At 31.9% G+C, this 12,390-nt stretch overlaps 1 protein-coding gene across 4 annotated transcripts in view; it reads right to left on the reverse strand.

Moving 5' to 3' along the window:
* The window catches only part of drn (zinc finger AN1-type doctor no), a 62,903-nt gene that overhangs the window by 10,901 nt on the left and 39,612 nt on the right, over positions 1–12,390 (reverse strand). For 3 of the 4 annotated variants that reach the window (XM_080170574.1, XM_080170573.1, XM_080170572.1), the window contains exons 2-5: positions 5,608–5,831; positions 2,898–3,022; positions 1,311–1,462; positions 786–894 (exon numbers count right to left, since the gene is read on the reverse strand). In XM_080170574.1, the coding sequence (XP_080026700.1) occupies positions 786–894; positions 1,311–1,462; positions 2,898–3,022; positions 5,608–5,657 (436 nt within the window). In that variant the 5' untranslated portion in view covers positions 5,658–5,831. Of the gene's footprint in view, positions 1–785; positions 895–1,310; positions 1,463–2,693; positions 2,785–2,897; positions 3,023–5,607; positions 5,832–12,390 lie in introns of those variants that run through there. The other variant, XM_080170575.1, reaches the window with a different exon arrangement.

A 12,390-nucleotide genomic window follows, 5' to 3' on the forward strand; every position in this document is an offset into this window, starting at 1 on the left:
TTCGGCTGGTGTGGCTTTAATATAGCATAGCTGTGTGGCTTATAAATATATTACAGGGAATTTTTTGCCATCTTACATAATATATGGGAGAAAGAATGGCTCAGAAGGCTAAGGTAGATGGCTCTAGCTTGGAAGGACTGGTTGAGAAAGTATAAAATTAATCTTGACAAAATAAAAATTTGGAATTTTAAGTTCAGCTATATTTAAGACACACCTTTTTGTCTTAGTTTTTGGTTAAATGCATTTTTTTGCTAGTATAGTATGAATTCTTAAAATAGGAATGTATTTTCCAGTATGGCTTCGAAACCGATTAATATCCGCTGGATTAGAACCGGTTCTCAGCCATACTGAAAAATCATGTAAACCATAATTTTTGAGGGGGATAAATGATTGATTAGGAAACTATTTTTATACTAAGCTAAGCTCTCTCCAGTAGTGCACATTAATTCTGATAAATTTTGCCAATTATTTGCACATTTTTGTTCTGTCACATGTCCATACAGTTTGCAAAAACACATGAGCAATAGTTTCAAGTATTTATGTCAATGATATAATATTCAGTGTTTCTTTAGAATTTTTTTGTATAAGAATTCAATCTAGCTACCTAATAGGTATCTAATATCTATCTATCTTAACAGACTAAGCAAACTATTCTATCTATTTAACCAGTCTTACTAACTATCCTATCTATCTTAGCAGTCTAACTAACTTTCTTATCTATCTATTTAATCACTCTAAATAACTATAATATCTTTCTAACTAACTATCCTATCTATGTATCTCACCTGTGAGGCCAACCTTCTTCTTACAAGAGAGGCATCTGTTCTTCTTCTTCTTGCCCTCCTTGTCTCCGTTGTCGCCAGAGTCAGCGCCTCCGATAGCGGAGCATTCATCCTGAATTAAATAAAATAATGGAAACCTATATAATGTACGTGGATATTTGACAGGGGGAATATTGTCGTCTATTTTGGTTGCTAATATGGACATCATTTATTGGTCAAGTTGTTCATCCAGTGGGAGGAGAGAGGATGGGATTAAGGTTATTTTATGCAGCAACAAGTTACACTTCATTAGGGTATATGATAATCAAGTGTAAGATTCAAGTAATAATAAATCCATTAATAAGACGGAGTCCAGAGATGCTATTGGCATTGCTCTAGGATGCTGTTTGGTACACGGACGGAATTCTGTGTATTAGTAAAGCTAAATTAAGACTTTTTTCGTTGATGAGGTCGTGCAATCAAAGGGTTGGTTGTCTAGAACCCGAAGCGACACCAAGCTTCCTAGAGGTCAACTATTGTAAATATTACCTTGTGTAGAGTTGGAACAGTAGTGCCAGCAGTTTCAAGGCTGCCAGCAGCTGAGGCAGCTGAAGCGCAGCTGGCAGCAGCTGACACATTGGAACCTAGGGAGGAGGAGGAGCTGTTGGATCCCTCCTCGATGGAAAGGCTTGCCATACTTCCTGCAAATAAACAAAGATAATCAAAAAAAAATTCGGGAATAATATAAATTTTATTGGAATTAATCAGAAAAAACGTGTTTTTATGCTTTTTAAGTAATCTTTGAGTGAAAGAAACAAAATTAACTTTAAAATGTTTAGAATTGTTATTTATGTAAATAAAGAAAGGACTTTAAAAACGTATATCATGATATTTAATGATGCCAATTTTATTAGTAAAATATTTCCATAGATAAGTAAAAATCAGGTGGAAAAAAAATTGCTTAAGTTATTATTAAAATTCAATGTCAATAGAACATGTGTTAAATTTGATAAGAAACATCGTTTAATCAACAGGTTTTTGTTTGAATTATAAAATTTAAAAACAAGTTGTTCAAATATATTTTAAATAATAATCACTTATTTAGGTAAAAGTGTAAAGACATTCTTTGTTTTTAGTCTAATAAAACAAGTAACAAAAATAATTATTTGCAATTATGACGTGAAAATTTGTTTGTTTTTATGAACTAAATTGATGCACTTAATTAGGGGTTATGTATTTAGATTGTAAGTTTTAGTTAATTAAAAAAATCATTGTCTTTAAGTTAGACTTTTTATATCATGTCTTTTTCTTTAATTTAACAAATCTATTTGTCAGTATGTAACAGATAAACACAAGTTACATTATAATTTCTTTGTTTCTGACACATCTTATATAAGTTACATTGTTATATGTAGCGCAGATACTCTATCAAAAACGTCTTTGTTTATTATTGATTTATAGTATTCAACAAAAAATTATCCTCATGGGATATTTTACTCAAGTATTGGTCAGTTATTTTTCTGACCAAAAAAATCAAAATTAATGCTCTTATATTGACAAGTTAGCTTTTTATTGCGGCGCTGCTTTTGTACACAACTGTCCTGTTCCTCTTATTATATTGTGTTGTAAAAACCACGGAGTAAATTGTTTTCATTATTGAAACCATTTATTCTCAAGTCATTTCTATGGAAAAAGAAATATACAATTTTCTTTAAAATTAATTCACAATTTTGATTAAGTAAAAGAAATCATAAGTTGGTGGGTCGAGCCTGATTACCTGGAGTAGGTGCCAGTGATGCTGGCATGTTGGTGGTGGAGCCTGCTTAACTGGAGTAGGGGCCAGAGAGGCTGGCATGTTGGTGGGTGGAGTAGCCTGCTTACCTGGAGTGTTGGCCAGAGAGGCTGGCATGTTGGTGGGTGAAGCCTGCTTACCTGGAGTAGGGGCCAGAGAGGCTGGCATGTTGGTGGGTAAAGCCTGCTTACCTGGAGTAGGGGCCAGAGAGGCTGGCATGTTGGTGGGTGGAGCCTGATAACCTGGTGTAGGGGGCAGTGAGGCTGGCATGTTGTTGGGTGGAGCCTGCTTACCTGGAGTAGGGGCCAGAGATGCTGGCATGTTGGTGGGTGGAGCCTGCTTACCTGGAGTAGGGGCCAGAGATGCTGGCATGTTGGTGGGTGGAGCCTGCTTCTTCTTGACATGTTCCTTGTAGCACACGGAGCACAGCCCCTCGTTGCCAGCTGTGCTGTAGAAGCCGCAACCGTTCCTGAAAATAAAATTTTGTTGTTAGTTACTCCTTAATTGAAAGTGAGTGGTCCTGTTAATTTAAAAAAACATTAAACACCAAATAAGAATAAAATATTTAACAATACCTACCTACATATAAATCTAGGTATCAAATAAAGGCAGGGATCTAATGGGATGAGACAATGACCGATAAATTAATGTGCATCCCCATTGACGATACACAAAATTACCCCTACAGTAGTTCAAAATAAGTAGTTGAAACGTATGAACACTCAACTTAATAAACCAACCAATCAAGATTTACTTAGTCACCAAAATTGTTTAGCCAACCAATAAGAAAACGTTACCATAAAACTTTGGGGACTAATGTGATAAACAATGTCTCTTCCCTCACTGCGATTATATCTTAACAGTTTAACACACAAAATAATTTAGATTAAGTATGATAAAATCGAATTTGCTTTTTATTAATTATTAAAATTATACCTACCTACATAAAAAGATAGGTATTATATAAAGCTAGGTAGGTATTATATAATGTTTTTTTCATTAAATGTTAGCAAAGTATCAACTTCTACGACAAATGTAAATATTATCCTAGCTTAGCAGTTAGCATGAAGCCTTCTACTAGGGTGTTATCAGAAAACAACAAAAATCCGCCAGAGTATTAGTTTTAAAAAAGACTCGGTATTTATGAAAGAAATTGACTACTTGAATTTATTAAATAGCAAAAATCCCAAGATCTTCCTATGAATTTCCTCTTAAGTAGATTTGAACTAAAAAAATTACTAATTTTGCTAAAGCTAAACTAGTTTTTAGTAGTATTGTATGAACTTGTATGTGACTAGTTTGTATAAGATTACATAATAGTTACTTTATTGGATGTAGAATACACGTGGATATTATGACAGGGAAAAATTGTCGTCAATTTAGCTTGTTAACATGGAACTCGTTTGTAAGTCAGTTCGTTCATTCAGTAGGAGAAGAGGGGATAGGGTATAGGGGATGAAAGGGAGGAATCGTATAAGTAGCCCACTGCAAGTTTCACTTTATTAGAAAATATTCAAATCTGGTGCAAGATCCAAGTAAAAATAAATCCAATAATGTTCTCTTCCCCTCTCTCTCTCTCTCTGAATGTTTAGCTCATTGTTACCATGGTGTAAACAAAAGTCAAGTTTCAAAATTCTATAAGCAAAGCTACCCTACATATGTCACTCCTGTCGATCTATACCGTTACTGTGACCTATCAAATATGTTATCCCAAATTTAAAATATCCGCATACTTATAATTATCAGGAAGAAAACAAAGGGGACAACGGGTTGTTTATTACAGTAGTCCCCAATTTTTTAAAGAATTAACGTTTTCTTATTCGTTGGCTTTACATCCTTGGGGCCTTTATTAATTTTGGTTGGTTGGTTCCTTCAGTTTATTTTTTATTTCCGCGAAAAACTGTCTATAATACAAGGCAACAACCCAGGAATCTAAGGGATAAATTGATGTACATCCCCTTTGATGAATTACAAAATTACCCCTATTGTAGATTACAATTAGAGGTTGAGACGTTTGGATACTCTTAAAGGTTAAGGACCTACCAACAAAATCTAATAAAAGTCCCCAAAACTTTTAAGTCAACGTTATAAAAAAAAACTATGGGGACTATTGTAACAAACAGGCTAATGTCCCCTTCCTTCCTTCCTGCTATTATTAGATGTAAATTTTTCCATTATGTAATATTAATACCTCAATTATTGCTTGGTAAGTTCTCAAGAGAAAATAATAGTAGACACAGAGAAATTTATTTATAGAAACACAGGAGGCCTCACCAGGGATATAAAGGGATAAGACAATGGCCGATAAATTGATTTACATCCTCAATGATGATACACAAAATTATCCCTTCTGTAGATTAAAATTAGTGGTTGAAATGTTTGAACACTCAATTTAATGAATCAACCAATCAAAATTCATTAAAAGTCCCCAAAGTTGTTAAGCAAACGAATAAGAAAACGTTATTAAAAAACTTTGGGGGCTAGTGTTATAAACAGCCCTTTGTCCCCTCCCTCTCTGAGGCCAACGCACTTTTTACATGAAAGATTATCAATTTTTATTATTTTTTTTATATAAAATAATATTATTATTCGGTGAAATGTTATCACAAACTTAAAAAATTTTCCTAAGCTTATAATGGATTTTTAGCATATTTAAACCTACCAAATGTCAATAAAAATGTTTAACTTTTTTTAATAATCTAACTAGGTACCTAACATATGGAAGTTAAAAAAAAAATAAAAGGAAAAATGTTAACAGGGATAAGATAATGGTAGATATATTAATGTTTATCCTAATCTTGCCTACACAGACTAAGGATGGAGGGGACACTGGACTGTAAATGTAACTGGTACCCAAAGTTTTATATGCAGTGTCCAATGGTTAATAGTCCATTCCTTTTAGGTTCCTATAGATTCAAACTTTGCTTAATAATGATAAAACATTATTTGAAAATTCAATCTATTATCCATCTTAATGTGACATTTTTTGGGTTAAGACTCGAACCGACGACCTTTCCGCCGGAATAATTATAATACTTTACTTTTGACACCGACCTGCAGAAAGTGGGATGTGACTGCTGCACGTTACCGTCTCTGGAATCCATCTTTGATGTGTATATATTTTCTCCTAGCGCTACCAACCACTTGACACGGTCAACCGACCAGTGAACTGTTTCTCTTTACTTGTTTTTATTCACCAATTTAGTTTTGGATTTTTTTAACTATTAGGTATCACGTTAATTTGTTTGATCACTGGTTTTGGGGAAGTTTTCTCAAATCTGAAATAAAAGAAAATAATATTAAAAACTTGCTAATAAATATTAAGATAAAAGAATAGAGGGGGCACAAGCTATATGTAACTCTACCCACGGGGTAGGAACCATGTGCCGACTTTCATTTGTGTCTTTGTCTATCAGTCAATAACGCTGGAAATATAAACACAGCCAAGTCACTACAAAAAAGCAAAAAAAAAAAATTTGATAGCAGACGAAAAGAGTCCTCACCACTTAGGTCAGATAATTGTTTAGGTTATACATATAAACTTTTACATTAATTTTTTCAATGATTGGAAACAGTTCATCCGTACCTACCAAGTTTAAAAATCTAAATCTAACACTTCCTTTAAGAACAAAAGTTATTCTATGGTAAAATAAGATAAGTTATTAAGCTATTTTTATTAAAGTCGAAAATGGCATAAAATTATGGTTTTTGATAAAGCTAGGTTTTTAAACATGTGTATGTATTATATGACAGGTAATATAATGAAATGACGGGAAATTTTTTTTCAGCGAAAAGTAGGTACCAAAAACTGTTAAGGATATCCCCCAACCCCTAAATAATAATGTATTAAAGAAAAATAAGAAGGAATCACTATAGATAAATATGCAATTGCGCATTACGCAGGTCTGTTATGGACTGGAGCTAATATGTTGACCGGATGGGCTAAGCTTCAACAACACATACATATATTAGCCTCTAGACTAAATTGCAAGCAGCTGGGAACAGTGTTTATACCTTACTTCTAGTTTTATTTATTAAAAAAAGCTAAATTTTCAGAGAGAAAATGGGGAGAATGGGCGCTTTATTACACTAGTCCAAGTTTCATAATAACGTTCTCATTGGTTGGCTCAACAACTGATAAATCTAATTAGTTGGTTTATTAGATGGAGTATCCAAACGTTTCAACCACTAATTGTATTAACATTGGGGATGTACATCAATTTATTGGCCATTATCTTATCCCTTTAGATCAATGAATATTTTAGCTTTAAAAATATGAGAAAACTGTCATACAGTAGCAATATTGAATATACACTAGATATAACCTATTCATGAAGAATCCGCGCTAAAAAAATTAACAGCCTTCAGCTGTTACGTCAAGACGTTCGGCAGCAGAAAGCATCGCGCTCTTGACAGCTTAGCACAAACAAAAACAAAAACATTGGCAGCTGCCGCAGCTATATGACTGCTGCTTAGAACGACAGCAGCTTGTTTCGACTTTTCAAGTGCATTTAAACAGAGTTAGGTCAGGCTAAATTTTGGCTAAATTTTTTTCTTCTAGAAAATGATTCACAAAATTAAAATCATTTAAATTTTATTTTACTCGGAAAAAGAATATTAAAAGTATTTTAGGTATTAATAGAAAATTATCATAACAATTTAAATATAATAATAATAAGAAATAAGATCAATAAAAATTCCTAATTGAAAAGTAAGAAAAAACTTTTTCGACCAATTATCTAGTCTTAAACCCTGGTATTTTTTTGCATTCCAGGGTTTTTCCTTCACACAATTTACAATTGTTTGCACAATAGCCAAGTCACTGATATTGTTAGAAAAAATGGATTCATTATTACTTGGATGTTACACCAGATTTTTCACGTTCTTTTTCACCCACAGCTGGCTAAAACAACGCTACCCTCCATACATACTCTTTACAATATCCCCTCACTTCTACTGGATGAACGAACTGAAAATAAATGATAGCAACCTAAATTTACGACAATTTTTCCATGTCATAGTATCCATGTACAATATTCTATATCCATTGTTAGAAAATTTACACAAAAATTGCTAATCGTTTACGAAAAATCATGAATTTTGAAATGTGATGAAAATAAGGCGCATAATGCTAAGGTTAAAAGTCCAAAATAATAACTACATTTTTTGCACTTTTTATCACATCCAAAGTCAATTTTTATACACCCTAAAACAGCTTTATAAGAGTACAAAAAAGTTATGAAGCAATAATGGCAATTTGTTATTAAAATAAATGTTATAAAATTGTATTTTATCAGAAAACACTTATGCAAACATATAAAAACATAACAATTAAGAAAAGCTGTTTTCAAATTTGCGCAGATCAGCCATTCATAGATTGAAAAAACAGCTGTATGACAGCTTGTATTGTTATGCAACAGCTGGCCAAAAGCTGTAAGTTAAATAGTAAATAAACAAGAAAATATTAACAGCTGAAACATCCTGGATAAAAATTTTGAAAAAAAATATGTATGTAAACAAAAATATAATGACAATACATGCCAAATTTTATAAAAGAAAGCACTTGGAACCAGGAAAGGAGGGGATATTGGGCACTAGTCCCCAAAGTTTTGTAATAACGTTTTCTTATTTATTGGTTTGCCAACTTTGGGGGCTTTTCTTGAGTATTGATTGGTTGGTTTTTTTTCAGTCGAGTGTCCAAACGTTTCAACAACAAATTGTATTCTACAGAAGGGGTAATTTTGTGAATCATATCATTGGGGATGTACATTAATTTATCAGCCATTGTCTTATGCTTATATATTGCAGGGTTTGCTGTGTATATATAGCTTTAAGAAGTAGACTTTTAAATTCTAATGTAATTCAAAGAATTTTTTTGGAATTACATGAAAATTCTAGAACAATCAAGTCAAAAAGTACCTATATACCTACATTTTACTAAATGATTCATAACAAAACATTTTTTCCTCACTTTCAAATAAAATGAAAACAGAAATATTACATGATTCATATTTTACCGCATTTGTTCATAAAACATAAAATAAGTCATGATAAAATTGTAAAATTTTTTGTTCCATGTTTTGCAGGAATAAGACAATGGCCAATAAATTTGTGTACATCCCCAATGATGATAAACAAAATTAACTCTTCTGTAAATTACATTTAGTGGTTAAAACGTTTGTACACTCAACTTAATGAACCAACCAATCAAAATTCAATAAAAGTCCCTTAAGATGTTCAGCTAACGATTAACAAAACGTTATTATAAAACTTTTGGGACTAGTGTATTAAATGTAGCCCATTGATCCTCCCTCCATGCTTATTTAATTATTATAATTCTGTACTTTTTATGATGGTTAATTTAATAACAACCTTAAGTTTAGTGTTTAGAGAGGGGTGGTTACGTCAAAATTACGGTTTTTTTAGAATTCAGTGTGTGTGTATTAGTGTGTGTGTGTGAAAGTGAGTGTATGTGATTTATTATGACCTTGAAAAATGGCCTTATCAGCCATAGTGATGGATATTCGTAATAATACAAACAAGGTTTTGTAAGCTCTTTAAATAAGTAAATAAACAATTCTGTTTAGTTCAAAAGCAAAAAAATTTTTACTTGTATTACAGGGATAAAAAACAGCATTAAACCATCCAACACTTAAATCTTAAACTAAATAGCCTAAAACAGCCTTGTACCTATGAGAAGCTTCCCTAAAATGAAAACTCAATCAGTTCAGTAGTTATTGAAATCTTAAGCTTAATAATAATATCAAGATAATATTCTCAGAAACATGTAACCAATAAAAGAAATTAAATATTCAACACTCCCTTAAAATTAAGATTGAGAAGGCCTGCTTCCCTTTTTTTCACCCCTACCACAAGAAATACATTCCCATGGCAAAATCCTGTGCACGCCACAGTAAGTAAGAATAACCCAAAACTTACCTACCAATGAAACTTTTTTTTTGTTGCAAAAATGTATCCCCGTCCCTGTACATAATACATTGCGTAGTTTTAGATATGAAAATTCATATCCGGATATTCAAATGCTATTATGACTAAAACTACATGGGTATCATAATAGATATCTATAGTAAAAATATCTACAGGGACGACTAAGCTTTTTTTATTTTGAGGGGGGTTAGATGAGGGGTTTCAAAGGTTTGAGGGGGTTATCTAATGTATTTTTAAATTTTGAGGGGGGTAAAATGAAGGTTTTCAGGTTTAAGTGGGGGGGGGGGGGGGGGGTTAAACGCATCTTTACCCCCACCCTTGGACGTTTTTGGAGACAGGCCCTTCAATCTTTGAAGGGGGTAAAATGTAGGGTTTTTAAAAGCTTTTTATTTTGAGGTGGTTAAAATGGTGGGTTTGAAAAGGTTTAATTTAAACTTTAAAACCATTCTTGAATTAAAATCATTTCTACTGTAAAGAAATTCTTTGTTTTAACCAGGTAAATAAATAAATTATTCTTTTCCCAATTTATTGTTTAAAATCTGCCTTTGATAGATTAATTATTGCGCCATTTCCCTATACCTTTATCCGTGGCTATAACTAAATCTAAATAGTGTGAGTTACTACACAGTTAACTTTTACAGTTACATATACGTTTTTTAAAACTATAATGTTATAACTCAAACAACAGTGTTTGTTTGTATTTGTATCCAGGGAGGGGGGGGGGGGGCATTGGGCTGTTTATTACACTAGTCCCCAAAGTTTTATAATAACGGTTGGCTTAATAACTTTGGGGATTTTTAACGAACCACTAAGGGGGAGGTCATTTTCTAGTAAATTCCGTAAAGGTGTGTGTGTTATAAGGCCTAAAAATAGTAGTAGAACGATAAGGTGCTCTATATATTTGTATTCCCTATTGAATAGAACAATAGGGAGCACCTTATCGTTCTACTACTATTTTTAGGCCTTATAACACACACACCATTACACACCTTTACGGAATTTACTAGAAAATGACCTCCCCCTTTTAATCTACAAAAGGGTAATTTTTTGTATCATCATAGGGAATGTACAAGTACATCAATTTATCGGCCATTGTCTTATCAAAACATATAGGTAGAGAAATAAGGTTTGTTCTTTTAAGATCTCGCCAACGCCTTAAGCTGATTAAATTATTAATTTAAAAGAAGCTCCATATAGGTTCTGGCATAGATTACGGCTATTTTGGTTATGTCTTAAGCTTGAATAATAATTACATATAAGATGAAAGAACAGTAAATTGCAACACAGTAATTGCGTAAAAAGACACTTATTTAATTATTTTAAGAACACACACAACTTGTATAGTATGCATTGTGTGGTAGTATGCCTTGTATGTATAATCAGAATGCAAACATCACAAAAACCTTTTTGCGACGTTTTATTATCTAAATACTAGGTAGGTACATATACATAGAAAAAGACAGTTTTTCTTGAAATTGTTGGAGCAAAAAAATATTCTTTCAACATTGAATATGCTTGAATTTTAAGTCATAATTTAGATTTTTGTATGCTTAATTCTATAAAGTGTTTTCTAGAAATATTACCCCAAGATTTTTGTAGATAAATAGATAGTACATTATAATGGTTAGGTATGTAACTTGCAATACATACAGAGTTTAAAATCTTTTTCTAGTATGGCTTAGAAACCGATTAATATATCCGCTGGATTAGATTCGGTTCTCATCTCAGCTATACTGGAAAAAACATATTTTTAAACAATTTTCCACGAATATTAAGAAAAATATAAAATTAAAACCTACTAGTTTTGCTAGCCAGGATCTGGTCCTCCGCGGGGCTAACAAAAGTGGTTTCAATCTTATTATTCTTTAATTTAATATCCGCGGAAAGCTTTTTTTAATATATGCGTTAAATAACTATTATATAAATTCTCTAGGTTCTAAGTAATGTCCTTACTAAGAGCCTAATTTTGATTTTTGTAAAAGGTAACTATACAAAATTTCTTAAAATAAATGAATAAATCAAACATTAATTTCCATATTTATCAGTCTAATGTTATGAATAATCTATTGTTTATGCCATGATTTATAAAAAAAACGTAAATTCTTAACTTTTAAGGCTAGGCCTTTAGGCCTATTTGGCGTTTTAGAAAAAATATATTGAAAATCTGCACACAAAAAAGCTAGCATATTTTGATAAATAAATGATCCATTATTTATGAATTATAATCATGGATATACGTGGATATTATAACAGGGGAAAAATCTTGCTAACATGGTCAGTTCTTTCATCCACTAGGATGGGAGAGAATGGAATAAAGGGGTATCGTTCTTTTAGCCCGATGCAAGTTTCACTTTATCAGAGAACATGAAAATCTGGTGTAATATCCAAGTAATAATATATCCATTATTCTACTATTCATAAATATGACATTTAATCAAATTTTGACGTAAATATGTAAGCAATCAATTCTATAATTAATATGAACTTTGATTTATACATGTTTTTAAGTTTTACGTAAATTTTTCTTGCATAAAAAATATTTTTTAAAATAAAGTGTAAAAAATGAAATGTTTTTTTTTACTTAAAATGCCCAGAAAAATCTAGGAAAACTTTTAAAAATCCTATGTATCTCAAATTATAATAATAAAATTGAATTTTACAAATAAATGGCAGGTGTTCTATTGTAATAAAATACCTATTTTGGCTTTTTAGAAGCACTTGAGTAAAGTCACTATTATATAAATGGGGGAGGTTGGTTCTTAGACTTCAAGGGGAGGTCAAGGGGTGTTTTTACCCCATCAAACTTAAAAAAAAACAATCTAAATTTAAAAATACATTAGATTACCCCCTCAAACCTTTGAAATCACTTATTTTACCCCCATAAATAAA

The sequence above is a fragment of the Acartia tonsa genome, chromosome 8, assembly GCF_053477335.1.
Source record: "Acartia tonsa isolate MP-2025a chromosome 8, ASM5347733v1, whole genome shotgun sequence".
Lineage (NCBI taxonomy): Eukaryota > Metazoa > Arthropoda > Copepoda > Calanoida > Acartiidae > Acartia > Acartia tonsa.